Here is a 16,643-nt window from a genome sequence, read left to right on the forward strand (position 1 = left end):
CTATGAAAGCTATCGCTACTAGTAGGCCGGTTTGTTAGCGTTGAGGTAAAATCTCCGCTTGCGACACTCAGTACAGGGCTAAACAGCAAATCAATAAATGTTTTGTTCTTTTATTTTATTTTTCGCCTAAGGCAGTTTGCCTGGCTGGGTGAATGCCTTTTCGCCACTTGCATCAGACAAGGCAAGACGCCACAAAAGAGTGCATCAGCATTGCCGCAGCACAGCCACAGGCATCGGATCGTCGAGTTACACGTTAAAGTTTTTGCGCCGTTCTTACATGCGCTACAGAGCACGTATAAATAGAGGGAAATAAATGCACTTATAGTATGATCCCTAGAGTTTCCTACAGTAATTACTGGAGAGAACCCTAGCGCTGCAGTTGTTCAGCCACCATGAAAATGATGGGAAGTTCTTGGATTTGTATCATCTTCGTGCTTGTGGGTTTAAACTTTCTTGCGAGCTTGTTTATTACGCTTTATATGCCTTAATTCTCGTACATTTCAGAGCACTCTATACATTTCAAGGTGCAGAAGACGTTGCAAACACGTGCAATCGCTACGAATTGCAACGGTCCGGCCTGTCGAGCTAGCCAAATCGAAACGAACTCCTACATAAATTCATAAAGGCGTTTTATGTCGCTCGTCATTGCATGGGCCCGTGGCTTTATGGTTTCAATATCGGGCTTCTGTGCTAGACGTTCTATGTTTGAATCCTGTCGTCGGACAACTTTAATAATGCTTATTTAATTGACCTTTATAAATATTGTTTATATAAATGATGAGTTTACAAAGTCACGAAGCCATTTGAAGCGAGAAGGACGAAATTGGGGCAAATACGTGCACTTCCCGTAATTCCCATGCTTGCTGAACCGCCCCCATTGCAGCTCCCGTAGACACTAGCGCCAGAGTTCTTTCTAGTAATTATTGTATGAAGCGCCATGGCATGACCCCGATGATGCATTAGGTCTGGCTGTGAAGCAGCCGTGAGGACGCGTTGCGTGTTGTCATTTGCTATTATCAGATCTTAGCTTCGAAGGCACTGTCAGAGAGGCACTGGCAAAAAAGTAGAGAAAGGAAAACGAATAGAAAAAAAAAGAGTAAAATTGAACGAATAATTGAACGCTGGACCGCAGCGGGGCAAACAGAGACATTTCCGCCACGCAACGACTAACACTTGTCAACATGCTTTTTTCAGTTCTTGTATTAACCATTGCGTAAAAGCTGTGTTTGTGTGTGTGTGTGTGTGTGTGTCGGTAGGGGGGACGTGCGCATTGTTGATCTTGATTTCCTTGCTTTGACGGCCGATTCTTGTGCGCTTCACGTATATTCTACTCCAATATATTATTATACGGCGCATCCAGCACTTACAGAGCAACCTCTAAGCTTGGAATAGCCTCTATATTGGGATAGCCAGCCCTCCGCCACGCTAGCGCTAGGTACTGTCTAAATACGCCATGGCACGTACTTCTCGCTCTTGTTTGGGCAAGCTCCTTGGTCCCACTTGTGATTACGAGAAGGTATGCTTGTATGATAAGGAACTCTGTAAGTATTTTAACGATTGCATTTGGAATGACGTGCGAAGATTGGCGAAATGTGGTTGGAGAACCAATCCACCACTGTGCGGCATATTTACGGCGGCAAACTGAATTGTTTCGAATGCTTTCGACTTAGCTATAGACGCGTCCTTTCCCTTAAGTTCGTGTATAAGCTACCGAAGTCTCGAAAGGTTACCAGGCCGCCGTACTGGCACCTACAAAAGTGATAGCAAGAAAAGCGAAGTTGCACTACGATGCAAATAAAAAGATAGAATCAGAAAAGTCGTCAAGTCGACAGAACACATAGCAGGTGCATTTTAGCAATTGTAATTGCTATAGTCGCAGTTCATTTTGATGATGAAGTGCCAGACATCTTTTTCGAGTGTCAGAAAACATGTCCATCGAGATTATCAGCATTTGCCCTTATAGAACGTACATAATGCCCCTCAGCATTGAATGTAGAGTATAAAAGAGCTCAGCGCAGAGACTCGTCTCGTAGTGTTGACATCCCATCGCGCCGAAAAACGAAGGATCCTTCCATATAGTAAGTACAAAAATTGCATATCCAGTTTAAAATAGTACACGACAATATAACTTGACCTTAATATAACTATATGTAGGCTGCATTTTCTAGTTTCTTGCGTAAACAGAGTTTTAACTTCAAACTGCGTTCACCATTGCATCTTCTGCGATGCCCTCATCACTTGAAGATTCAAGGATTGCATATTTACTCGTATGAAGCGAACAAAGATACTGTTCTCTAGTGGTCATCTCGCTGAGCCTCACTTTGAATGTAGTGCAAGTTCTTTATCTTAGTCGTCGGCTCGACATCATGGATTGTAGAGTTGGTGGAAGTATTTCGATGTTGTATATTCCTCAGTGTCTAATTGGATTTTTGGTGCATGTGGTGTGATTAAAAAAAATTTGGATCGGTTTCCTTGCATCTTGCTCATAAGCATACGCAATCAGATGGCGAACTTGACGCTTTCCCGGGGAACTGATCTGGACGTTTTAGTATTTACAGAGTGGCAATATTTCAACCTGCAGCAGTTGCTTGTTGGCCATTGTCTATGGCGTTGTCCTGCTGAGCACGTATTCGCAGAGTTCGTTGTGAGCCGACGTAGTCGTGTGGTTGAAATAAAAAAAAGCACTCGCGTACCCTGTTTCGGCGCACTTAAAAGAACCCAAGGTTGTCCAATATAGTCCGGAGCCCCCACGATGTCCCCCATAGCTCACTGGGCAACTTACTGACGTTAAAGCCCACAATTTACTTTTTGTGTTGGGGATATTCGGCTGCTTGCATACTGCGTAGTAAATTGAAATTCTGTATCAGTATTGCCGAACGTAGAGGTAATGTGAATTTTCCAAGCAATATAAATTTCGCAATATTCCAGGGATACTAGTGTAGCAGTGGCGCTATCTAAGTTCCATTCATGTTTCAACACATCTGATATTTATTTTGAAAGTGGAAAAATGGTATATTGTTCTTGACTTTTAAAAGAATCTTTCTCATTCGGATATTTATTGTCACATTTACTCTCGTGAATTTTCTGTTTGTTTGAAGATACTTCCCTGGAACCTCTTATTTTTCGCCTTCACTACCGTGAAATAAATTCGTGTTTGGCGTTCCACAATTTTGCAACCTAACCACATTACTTTAATTAATGCGCCACAACTTGTACTAAATAGCGCCGTCTGCTTCATCTTTTCCAACTGCAGCAGAACTACTAGCATAACATCTATGAAATTCGGTATGGCCCTACTTAGTCTATAATTGCGCCAAATTCTGCTTCGACTGCACCTCTTCCACAAAGTTGAATTCCATAATTATTTACGTAAAAGAATTCTCTCGGGAAGAACTTAGCGTTCTTCGCTCATTAATCATAACAACAAAGATGGATGTATTCATTGCAGCACAACTATTTTTTTCAAATTCATATTCGCCGTGCACTTGGCAAATTTAGAATCACGAACCCACGGAAATAGAGAAAATAACCAAATACCGAATTTACCATCGCACTCATTCACTTTTTCAAAGCAGCAAGCTTGCATTAATCTCATTGTATTTAGTTGACATTGTGGAATATACAGGGGGTCTCAGATAACTTTAGCCATAATCAAATTATATTTATTTCATGCCGCCTAATTAGGTAATTAGTCTTAATTATTTCTTCAATGTCTCAAATATTAACATTAGATCAAAGTGGCAGTCAGAAAATTGTAGAGTGACATAAAAAAATCCCAATACAGCTCTCTATTTGCTCAATACGTGTTACATAAGAGTGTTTTTCTGAGCATGAAAGAAGCCCGCGAATACACGTAAAATTGCCGCGCGACTGGCCGCTCCACGTATTTTGCGTGTATTCTTGCACTTGCTTCACGCTCGGAAAAGCAGTTATGTAGCACTTACTGCACAATAGAAAACTGCATCGGGTGTTTTTATGTCACTGTAGAATTTTCTCATTGACACCTTGAATCCAATTTTATATTTGAGAAGCAGATTAATTAATTAAGGCGAATTATCTAATTAGGCGGAATAAAAAATAATAATTTGGTTATCTCCAAGCGAAGGAAAATAACATATTGTTAAACTATCGGTAAAGTTAGCTGGGACACCTTGCGTAATAAATAGCACCGAAACTGTTTCATTGCATTCTCCTTGGCACAAAGAATTGTACTATTTTCTTTATTTGCTGTCATATTTTTTTCTGACAATGCTGTACGTTGCTGTTGAACCTCCTTCGCATTTGTTAGCTTGTTGCAGACCTTCCGAAGTACCTTCTTTTTTCTGGCACACGTATCGCATAAATATTTTGAAATCTTGTTTGCGGCTGTCTCCGCATACTGTGTCATATTTGGCGTTATTGTACCCGTCTTTACATTTTGAGACTTTATCTACTTCCCTATAATGGTAAGGCAATTGAGGGTAGTTGAAATGAACGAATAAGTAAATGAACATACAATGAAATGAAGGAAAATCACAGGATGAATATTTGTTTCTAAGTTATTGATCTGTTGGATAAATTACGAATGAGGGGTAAATGTTCGTTGAACTTTATATTCAATTACCGGAAAGTTAATCAAAAACTGAACAACCCTAGATAATTAATCCGCACCTAATTAATAAAAACGTTATTTCTTTTACGCTTCCTTTGGCTTCATTCTCTTTAGGCTTCTTAGATTAGTAGAATAAATTCGCACCTTCAGTTCACCTAATTTTTCTCGATCTGTACTTCACACTAATCCAAGTACGAGAATTTGAATACACACACTCATTCTTGCCGTGGCAATGCACTTCTGCTTGCTCTACTTTTTATCTTCTATACAGCATAAATCATTGATGGATTGATAAACCATAAGAGCGACAGTACTATTTTATTGTACATACAGATATAACACACAGGATTTGCACACATTTCTTCCGGTGCTTTCAAATAACTGGATCTTTGATCATCCTTTTATTAGATGCTTGAATTGCGCAGAATTTTGAGCATTTCTTTAAATGCTGAAAGTGCTTCTTTGCTGTTCTTCTCGTCGTTATATTGACATCCCTAGCGTTTACTCTAATGCCGGCGCTCTTAGGCGTTCTGAGTGCCAGTGCACACGGATTTTCTGGCTTTCTTGCTGTGGATGCCGGTAATGCACAGTAATCCTTATTGCTGTGAACTTGTGCACCTTCCCAGGAGTGGTGGGGACGTCACTGCCACCAGCAAGCTTTAGACGCGCGTGCAGCGTTCCTCACTATTTCCTCTGTTGCTTTGTTTTACGACACTGCTGTACGTGTCGCAAGGCCGGTTTGCTACACTTTGCCCTTCCTCAATTGAAAAGCCGTTTATCTCACTCATCGTTCTACTTACTCATATTCAAAACGGCCTTTCAGTCCGAGCAAGCCGAACTGTGCGCAGTCTGCTTCTCCTACCCGCTCGCGCACCCACCCTCTCAATGTTCGACACGTGTATGTGCGTTGTGTAAGGTCTTCCAGGAGCTCAACGTCCCTAAAGCTATCTCGCATCCAAGACACCTGCACGAACAACCGTAGTGGTGACACTATGGGGGCGGTGGTGGCCATAGCAAAAAGCTAGCAGCAGCACCATATGCACAACCCGTAATTTAGAGAGGCTAAGCAACTGCCTCCTGCCCATTGTTGAACCGGGTGCTTCTTAGACATAACTCTGCCTATTCTAGGCATCTTTCTAACTCTCCACAAGCTAGGCACCTTAATTATCCGTAGGGGCGTCGGCGTCAGCAGGCATTTGGTGTGTTGGAACACCGCGTATCCGTGCACACGAGGGTTGGACCCTCTAGTATCCTACCCGACATGGCTTAGCAGTTTCCGGGAAAAAGAGGATCCTGGGGGTTGAGCTGATGCTGAATGTCTGGATCTTTAAGGCCCCTTGGCAGAGGCAACCTAACCCTTTGGCCTCGACTTCACGTAGAAGGCACCTCAGGACTGACGTATCCGGGGGAAATCGGCAGTTGCCTTTTCCTATCCTCCTCTCCAATCTGCGTATTTATCTCGCACCTTTAATCTTTCTTGTCTTCTCCACTCTTCTGAATTACTTTAGATTTTCTAGACAGCAAGGGTTAACCCTGTGTGAGTAGCCTACGTAGGTTATGTTGTAATCGGGTATAGTGGTAACGTACAACTGGCGTTTGCAGCGTTTCTTTGTAGGGCTCCACAGTGGGTGCCTGACGTTACGGCCGAAAAATACTCTTACTTATGGCTGGTACCTTTCCTCCAATGCCTTGTTGCTTCCTGAAGAGGGGTTGCACAGATGAAGACTTCGAGTTTCTTGGTCGCCAAAAAGAATCTTTCCCCTGTTTCCACGTCATTCACTTTGAAAAAGCGGACAAACGGTGCGAACAATCTCACCATTCTTTGTTTCGAAGTCTCTTACCGAAGCTTTTGGCACAGGCTATAAAGCATACAGGATGGCAAGCGGTTATCTCCTCTTGGAGCTCCGCAACTAGAAACAATTGAAAAACACTGCCAAATCTAGCGTCATCTTGAGATGTCCAAGTAGGAGTAAACCCGCACCGTACTATGCATACCGTCCGTGGCGTTGTGTCAGATGATGATCTATTGGAGCTGACTGAAGCCGAACTCCTGGAGGGCTTCAGTGAGCAGAGTGTTATCAACGTTAAACGACTGAGATGAGGTGCGACACCAAGGAAAGCCTCACCAAGCACCTGATACTTACCTTCGACTCAAGTGTTCTGCCACAGTCCTCGAGGCCAGGTACGTCAAGCTTCGTGTCAGGCCATACGTTCAAAATCCCCTCAGATGTTTCATATGCCAGCGTTTTGGCCACAGTTCACAGAGCTGCCGAGGCCACCAAACTTGTGCGAAATGCAGTGCTCATGAAGACACTTTCGAGTCCAGCGAGAAGTCTCTCCACTCTGTAAACTATGATGGGGAGCACGCCGCATACTCGCGGTCGTGCTCATCCTGAAAAACAAATCGAAAGTAAACAGTAACAATTTATTTATTTATTTATTTATGGTACCCTCAAGGCCCGAAGGCATTACAGAGGGGAGTGGGAAAACGGGAAATATAACAAATAAAGTACGGAAAATAAACAATGCAGTGTGTTAGTAATTACTAATTATACAATACTATGTAATATCTTGCACAATATTTGTAAGTACGACAGACAATGTAAGCAAAGTAGCAACATGATAATTCCTGTTAGTACAATGTTAACCAGTGTCGTCCTTAGTCGCCTGTAAGTACGGCAAGTAAATGAAATAACATGTTAACAATTCCTAATTATACAATGTTAGCTAAAGCCTAATTAACATAAAGAAAAATGTAACTTTCAAGGAGGCCCGCAGGCGCGTATCATACCTGCCCAAGAACAGCTTTGCTGATGTGGCGCGCCAGGAGGAAGCGACACAACGGCTTACGGCGACTTTCCGGCCAACACACAGTGAGCCGCTTGGTTGGCTCAATGTGTGTCAGCCATCACCGCTTGGTGGCTCACTTGATGGCCATTCACCCATTGGGGGCTGCAGCCCGCTCTGTTCCGTCGTCCCAGCAGCAGGGGCCATCGACCTCAGGGCTGGCGGCCTCAATACTCTCGTCTCCCGAGACGAGGCCTTAACGTCAAGCGCGGCGCTCGCGAGAGCACTGGTCCAGCGCCTCACATGAGGCACTGGGCACAACAACCAGCGAGACGGTGCTGCCAGCGCCTAAGGAGCGGGGGATTCTCGCGATCACTCCAAAAAAGACAAACCTGGCGTCATGGTGCCTGGAAAGGCCCTATAAGCTAATGTCCGTCTATGAATCCCATGACACAAAACACTTTTTTCATAATGGAGGCACACGTACTACAAGGGAATTTCAGAGGACTTCTTCGTAACCTCGACGATATTACACTCCGAAAACAAAGAAAGTTCCGGGCGCTCTCTTTGAGGGAGTATCTGCTTGTCCCATATTTCCCACTCTTTTCGAGAGTAGATAGGCCCTCTTTGAGAGAGAGTAAGACGACTCCTTATGACAGAGATTTGTTACTCCTCCGCAAGGGAGTGCTAGTACTCTTCCTACAGGGATAATACTACTCCGCTAGATTGAGTGATTCTACTCCTTCAAACCGAGTACTTCTACTCCTCCGAGCCGAGTGTTTCTACTCCCCCAAACAGAGTGCTTGTACTCCTTCAGAATAGAGTGCTAGTACTCTTCCCAACAATGTGAAAGTACGATGTAGATCCATGGTCACCTTAGAAGGGATTCGCAATACTTACATGGGGGGTATATTTGATTCCTTCATAAGCAGCTTCTACAATTATGGTTTAGTAGAACTTGTTGTTGGGCGAGTTGGTAGGTATTAGCGAACATTTTTTAACTGCGCGAGCAAACGAACCACAAAGACAGCGAGGGACAAGGTCTGCGCCCGTCCTTGTCCCTCGCTGTCTTTGTGGTTCGTTTGCTCGCGCAGTTAAAAAATGTTCGCTCCTACAATTATGCTTGGTGAATGGGATTTAATCTGTAGTCGGCGAGTTACACAAATGAAACATTTAATTGTGTCGACGAGTTACACAAATGAAACATGAGAACTGGTCACCGTATGTTCTATTTATGTAGCTGCGAACGATCGTCTCGCTAAAGAAACAGACCTTTATATCATCACTGATCAGTTTACTGAGCCTTACATAGTCGTGAGAGGTTTGAACGGTCACAAAACGATGTGCCAGACTAATGGTGCGATGCAAGAGGTCGACTCATTGAGAACTGGCTTGTAAACTTCCATGCATGCCTCTTAAATATTATTTCAATAGACTTGTCTATTGGCTCTGCTTCCTTTTTCATGCTTAGAATGGGTAGCAATAAAGATCCATTAGGAAGTTACCACTTTCCATGAGCTTTAAACTTCATAACCCAACATGACTCACCTCCGCATGTCCCTAGGTGGAAACTAGCCTCCAGCGATTGGAAACATTTTAAAAAGTCAACTTTTTTACCAAGAGCGGTTATCAGCGAATATAGTATAGACGACCCAGTTACGTATTTTACCGCCTTTATTATTGACGCGGCAGAAAAATACATTCCGCAAATAATGGGTGGCTCGTTCGAAGGTAAATGCCTTGGTGGAATGAAAACTGCAAGCAGGCACGCAAAAACAAAATAAAGCTTGGGGCATATGCCGTCGATTGCCAACAGCTGAAATCTTGATCGAGTTCAAGCACACTAAATCGCAAGGAAGGCGGTTGCAACAGCAAGCTAGAAGGGCAAGCTGGAAGAGGTTCCTTTCATGCATTAAGTCGTATACCCCGGAGGCAAAAGTATCAGAGAGATTACGAAGTCTAATAGGGCAGCAAAGTCATATGTTACCCCTAGTAAATGACACATGGAACAGCCTAGAAGACCAAGCTGGTGTGCTTGGGGAATACCTCGAACGTATGTCTAGTTGTGTATATTATTCATAATGTTTTCTTAAGTACAAAGAAATAGAAGAACATAAGGCACTTGACCGCAGAGCCAGACAAAACAAACCACACAACCGTCTCTTCGACATCGCTGAACTGAAATCTGCCTTGAACGCATACAAAAGCTCCACGCCAGGAGGCCACAGGGTCATGTACGACATGCTGGAATACTTGCATACTGACACGCAAATGACGCTGCTCGTAAATTTTAACACAACTTTGACGGCCGGACACATTCCAGCTAGATGAAAGGAAGCTACTGTTGTTCCTTGTTTTAAAGCAGGGCAAAGACACAACTTTGGTGTGAAGTTAGCGCTGTCAGGATTGGGGACTCAATCCCATCGCCCATGGTCCTTTGCCAAGATTGGAGTACGGCATGAATTCGAAGGTAGCTGGCCCATGCCGTCGTCCAACTTATTTACGCTGAGGACGTTGATGAAGTGAAGAACTGCTTCTCATAGAGAACGAGGAATATGGGTTTATTTACAGAAATTAAATCAGTCTAACATGACTGCTTGAGAAAACGAGTGTCAGTCCAACATGACTGCACGAGAGAAGTGTATCAGTCTAACATGACTGCTCAAGAGAAGTGTGTCCAGCATTCGCACAACAACAGTTTTTATACACTCCGTCCGCCGGCCATACGAGGCGGCGACTGTTCGTTTACTCATCGCCAACTTGCCGCCGCTCCGCAGAACAGTTTACGTACACAAAGGCACACACATTCCGATGCCCGACGCCGACGTTGGAGGGGTGCCGTTCCGGGAAGTATCGGCGCCAATCGTGGATAGCTCGTTGTCTTGCGTCTGGACGAGGCCTGGGAAGCAACATAAAATGGCTTTCCCGCGGCAGCTTGTTCATGGGTAGCAGATCGGGTCCGCGCTGGAGACCTCCGGCACCATTGTTCGTCCACCGAACTCGTTCTGTCACAATGGCGATGGGGCTGGTGGAGGGAGGCGGTTTTCAGCTCAAAGCCCGCTTCTTCGAACGCCTCCTAGTTGCGGCGATGGAGAGTGGGGGATGCGCGTCTTGTCCCCTAGTCGTAATTGGGTGGCAATTTTGCCTTGCAGCTCGCCATTCTTAACAGCGCCCAATAGCAAAGCTGCCTATGTATCCTGTTTGAAAATATGAGTAATCGCTGTCTGTTGCACTTTCTCGAATCCAATAACTTGTTCGACCCAAATCAATGCGGTTTAAGGGAAGAGCGGTCAACAACAGAGCACCTCGTATGCGTCGAGGCTATCATTCGTGACACATTTGAGCATCGACAGTACTTTTTATTTGTTTTTCTTGACACGAAAAAATCATACGACACCACGTGGCGCTATGGAGTTGTACGGGATCTCTCAGAAATGGGTATCCGAGGGAACATGTTAAACGTTATTGAAGGTTACTTAACAAACCGGACATTCCGTGTTCGAACTGGTAATGCTTTGTCCAGAAAACTGGGGTGCCGCACGGTCGCGGAAATAACTGTACTCTTTTTATTATAAAAAATGAACTTTTAGCGTTCAACAATTGCGCATAGTATGTTTTATTCTGCATATGTCGGTGATGTGCAATTGGGTTTAATTCCTGTAACCTCGCAGTCTACAAATCACACACACAGCTTTGTCTAAACAAAATGTCCAAATGGGCTACTGAAAATGTGTTTAAGTTAAATCCCCAGAAAAACCATTGTGCCTTCTGTTCTCCTTACAAGAAGGGCAGGCCTCGTGCCGGAGCCCACTATAGAGCTCCATGGACAACGCTTATTTCTAAATGCTGAGCGCAGGTATTTAGGTTTGATATTTGACACAATATTATCCTTCCTTCCCTACATTAGGTACCTGAAAGTTAAATGCCTAGAAACAATGAGAACTCTCAAAATACTGTCATAGTGATATAAAGTGACATAAAGTGCTTATTGAACCTGTGCAAGAGCATAGTACGATAACGCTTAGATTACGGCACTGTGGTGGATCACTCTGCTGCACCAACCGCGTTAAAGATGCTGGATCCGATTCATCATTTAGACATCCCATTGGCCACAAGCGCCTTCAGGACAAGTCCTGTACAAAGTCTTTACGTGTAATCAAATGAATAGTCTCTTTATTTGAAGAGGTCATACTCCAACTTTCCTTATATTCTGAAAGTGCATTCGAACCCTAACAGCTCTTTTACACCACCATAAACAATACCACATCTGCCACACTGTTTCGTAACCGCCCTACAGCGAGAGAGCCCTTTTCACTGCGTTTCAGAAAGCCAGCTAATGAAATGGGTGTCCTATTGCACGTACGTTGCCTCATGCCACCAGCAAAGCTACTACATCCATGGCAGTGGCCGGTGCTAGAATGTGACACACCGTTTATGGAAGTCGCGAAACACGCTCCGTAGACACATATTCACATGCACTTTTTAGAACTGCAGTCAAGGTATTTTTGTCCCGAATTTTACACGAATGTGTCAAAGCCACATGCTGGCGTATCTTACGCAGCTCTAGGTACCCTATTTCTCTCAGTCTGGTATTTTCAGTCCGGTAGTCCGACCCTCAGGCAAGTATTTTTACAGCAGGAACCTATGCAGTACTGTCTGCGGTAAAACACATCAGGAAATTCAAACTACAATATGCAATATTATAATAAAAGATTTACTGTCACGTATTCTGCGCATCTGCACACAGCGTTCTCCGCCTCTGCTGCTGTATTAACGGTTGTGGCTTCCGAAATGCTTGCACAGATGCCGCCCCTCTCGGAGTTTTCCAGGTGCATGAAGCCGCATGCGAATCGCTTATCGCTAAAGTTGTGCGACGACGCTGTCGTAAGCACGCCTGTTAACCATAGGGCTAGAGTTTGATTTGCAGTAGCAGGGGTAGGAAAAGTATTGCTTTTTTTCACCGTACAGCGAAAGTGAAGCTGTGGCTGAGAAGCAGACAAGTGTGCACACACAACTGCATATTGCTTCGTAGCTATACTTAGCTGCATAACCACACACCCGGGTGTCCCACGTATCTTGAGCCATACATTAAAGATATGCCAATGCTATGTAGCTGGACAGAACCAAGGTAATCTTGTTTGCCGTCGCTTGGAGATACTCAGATTCCTTTTTTCATTCTGTCTAATTAGATAATCGTTCTTAATTAATTAATCAACTTCTGAAATATTATAATTAGATGAAAAATGTCAATGACAAAATTGTAAAGCAATATGAAAAACTCCCGTTACAGCTTACTGTAGCTTGATACGTAGTATATAAAAGCGTTTTAAAAGTGAACGAAGACATTGAAATCTTGACGTTCCCTTCTATTGTCGTCATGCTTTCTTGCGCTTTGACTCAAGTTATGCAGTACCAACTAGCAAGCCAGTCTGTTCTATTGAATGACTCTAAGCTAAATGGTTCAGGTTGCTTGTGGGCTAATGCGCAACTTCCGAAATAATTTTGTAGCAATGACAAAACTTGTCTTCTATATGTACATATTTCGACATATACGAAATTGCGTTTGATTATTAATTTTCCTTTCAGGCCCACAATATTCTTTGCACACGTATTGCTGAAACATGCTCGTCCATGCAGCGCTTATTGGCGTCCTTCTGGGAGCCGGAAGGGCCGTTGCCAGCGGCTATATAACCACATTTGTCCCAAAGGCAGGAAATGGAAGTAAGTCGCTTCCTTTTTCCCCCTTGGACTTTCATAGAAAAACCTTTAGTCGTCTAGAACTGCTCTTTAAATTGCACGGCGCTCGAAGCAAAATGTAATTAAGCACTCAATCTGAGCCGTGTTTCAATCTGTTCAAAGTTACGCATTATTTTAGATTATACCACTTACCGCTCGGATCAGGCGGCATGAGAATGAGTTACCGCACAAAAAATACTTAGGCTTCATTGTGTAATGCACTTTATCCTAGCCATATATATAACGAGAGAGAGATGAAAATGAGAGTAAGGGGAGGTTAACCAGAGGTAAAGCCTCTGGTTTGCTACCCTGCACTAGGTCAAAGGAAATGGGAAGTAAAGATGGAAAGAAGAGCGGGGACAAAAAGAATACGTGAAATAGAAAAAAGGGGACGGTACGGGATCACTATAGTCTTTCTGATAGGCCACTGCCACGCAAACAGGTCAACAAAGCTTTTACCGACTTTCGGTGCGACGAGAGTTCATGTCGGCATTCCAAGACTTTATGCTATGAAAGTGGCCTGTCGTCAAGGCATCCAAACATGGAGCCATAAATACATACTACAGGTAAGACGACCAGTTTCAACTTTGACTGAAGCATATTTTTCTGCTGAGCATGAAGAAAACCTTTGTGGCGGATGGGGAGGGTGTGCTTCATCTTTATAAATAAATGTGAACAAATAAGACAGAATTCAAACCATACAGGTACAAAAAGCACCAGGAGAAGTGCCAAAACAGCGGAGGTGAGGATGAGTGAGGAAGCGTCTCAAGGAAATTCAGCGCTTTTTGTGCAAAAAGCTGATAATGAACAGCATGCTACCACTTTATTGCAGTCAACGTGTTTCACTGTTAGAAAATCATTCTAAACAACGCGGAAATTGGAAGTGCTTCTATATTTCAGCGAAGTGCTTTTATATACCACTTCATGCACAGCTCCACACTAATGCCAGCTTTCATCTTTTAGACCAGCCTTATGGCTAGCATTGCAGCCAGAGACGGTTGCTGCGCGGCAAATTTACTAACTTGCTCCCCACATGCCACTTCATTGATGTAATTCACTGGTTTTTACCAACTCACGCTTGTATTCGCTCAAAGCTTACTTGGAATATTGCAGGCCGCCCAGGCTCTCCCGTCACGAAGCAACTTCATTGCGTCCCAAGTGATGGACGTTGCGTTTACGAATATGTATTGATTTCTTTTAGGAACTTCGCGCATGGAACACTAGTGGGTTTTACAAAACAATAAACCACCTTCCGTGTCACTGCCCATAATTCGACGCTCAACGAAGCCTTGCCCGAGATAGTCTCAGACGTATAGCTTACAGAATGTTTTTGGAAGAAAAGATCGTGGGTGTTTGACCGAAGCATTCCTGCATGCTCAATTGCGTACGCATGATTGCTGCTCTCTTTGAAGGTGACTGGCTCTTTACTGTCACTAAACATACCTCTCTCAGTGTTTCCACACTACCTGCGTCTTTCATAGCGAAGCATTGTTTGATACATACCGCGAGCTCTGCGGTAAGTAAATAGGTGGGTAGGTACGTAGGTTTCTTTCTCGCCTCGCTTCTTATACGTCAGATGCGTTGGTTATACGGTTATACCTTGGTTATACGATAGACATTCGATAGACATCGAATGTCTATCGGAGCAGGACGTTGTGGCTGTACACAGGCTGCCAGCTAGGTCGGGCAGGACCCGTGGCATAATTGTGCGCTTCGCGCGTCAGGAACTGCGAAATGCCTGGTTTGCTAAGAAACGATCACTTAGAGATAGTTCCATGAAAATTTTTATTGCCGAGAACATGACAACTCGATCTAGAAAGCTTCTGGCTGCCGCTAAGGAATGGGCAAAACATTCCGGGTATAAGTATGCATGGCACGCGAATGGGCATGTGCTTGTACGCAAAGAAAATGGTGCCCAGGCTGTAGTCATTAAGCACGAGGATGAGCTTTCGACTCTTACTTAGTATTCCTTGCTAATGTTCCTTGCTGTTGATCTTATTTCTTTTTCAGCACCATGAATCACTTAGGGTCGGTTTTTAAACAAGAATAGTTTGCCCACATAGAAGCTGAACAAAAGGGAATTAGTTGTGTTCATATTAACGCTCAATCCGTTTCTAGCAAAATAGAAGAACTGGAAAGCTTTTTTGTGGGGATAGATAAGCCGTGTGACGTTGTTATGATAAGCGAAACCTGGTATACGAATGACAGTAACATTTTAGAACTTTCGCACATGAAAACATTTTACCTTAATAGGTTAACAAGAGGCGGGGGTGGTGTGTGCCTGTTGATGTCTGACCTTATACCTTGTGATATACTTCCTAATTTTTCGCGTACAACGAGTGAGTACGAAGTGCTATGTGTTCATTCAGAGAAAGACCTTTTTGCTGTATGCTACCGCCCTCCTGATGGTGTTCTTGCCCATTTTCTTGAATTTTTTGATGATCTGTCATCTTTTGCTAATGAAAACCGCCTAAACATAATTATTGGAGGAGATTTTAATGTAAACATTGGCGCGGATACAGTACGCCGGTCCGATTTTGAAAGGGTATTCATTTCAAATGGTTGTTTAAATACAATTCACTCCAGCACTAGAGTAACAGAAAATACGGAAACTACGCTTGATTTGTTTATAACGAATTAGTCACCTCAGTGTATCGTAAGTGCTGTTTTGAGTAGTGCTATAAGTGACCATATGCCTATTTGCATGTTTGTCAAAACTAGAACAGCGAGCACCTCGCACAGAGACACAAGCGGAACCTTCCAGAAAGTAACCGAGGATACCCTAACATCTTTTCAAACAGAGCTGAAGCAGATTAACTGGGATGACGTTTTACAGGAACATGATGCAGAATCAGCGTACAATATTTTGCTTAGCAGGTCTGTTACCGTGTATAAAAAGCATTTTGTTTACAAAGTTAACAGGAGAAAAAAATGCCTCAGAAAGCCATGGTTAACAAATGCTCTTTGTAAAAGAATGAAGAAGCGTGACAAACTATATGCTAAATTCATCAAAACCCGAGAGCCTCTGGATTTAAAAACATTTAAAATGTTTCGTAACAAATTAAGCAAAGAGCTACGGAAAGCACGTGATGCTTATTTTCTGCAGATGTTTTCGTCTTGTATGAATGACTCAAAGAAACTATGGAATAGACTAAATGCTCTTATGAACAGAAATCAGAGGAGTGATCCAATTGAACAAATTAGTTTAAACGGTAGATTGCTGGTAAAGGAGGATTTGGCAAACGCTTTCAATGATTATTTTGTACACAGAGACGTTGACCTCAATCATCCCATGCCGCACTATGTGCACATTACTCCGAACGCAAACACAATATTTTTTCAGCCACTCATGCCTTCGGATGTATGTTCTGTGTACCTAAGACTCAAGAAATCTCGCAGCTGCGATGCCGATGGTCTTCAGATTCTACCTATAAAATTTGTTATATATGATATTGCCCCTATTTTGACACATATTTATAATTTGTGCATTTCCACAGGCGTATTTCCAGAAAATATGAAGGTTGCTAAG

The 16,643-nt window shown here is 43.3% G+C and overlaps 1 protein-coding gene across 1 annotated transcript in view; it reads left to right on the forward strand.

Annotated features, from left to right (window-relative positions):
• The window catches only part of LOC135901949 (kielin/chordin-like protein), a 158,452-nt gene that overhangs the window by 122,605 nt on the left and 19,204 nt on the right, over positions 1 to 16,643 (forward strand). Inside the window, exon 11 of the mRNA XM_065431790.1 lies at positions 12,965 to 13,099. Within this exon, the coding sequence (XP_065287862.1) occupies positions 12,965 to 13,099 (135 nt within the window). The remainder of the gene's footprint in view (positions 1 to 12,964; positions 13,100 to 16,643) is intronic.

The sequence above is a fragment of the Dermacentor albipictus genome, chromosome 9 (assembly GCF_038994185.2).
Source record: "Dermacentor albipictus isolate Rhodes 1998 colony chromosome 9, USDA_Dalb.pri_finalv2, whole genome shotgun sequence".
In the NCBI taxonomy this organism is placed as follows: Eukaryota; Metazoa; Arthropoda; class Arachnida; order Ixodida; family Ixodidae; genus Dermacentor; species Dermacentor albipictus.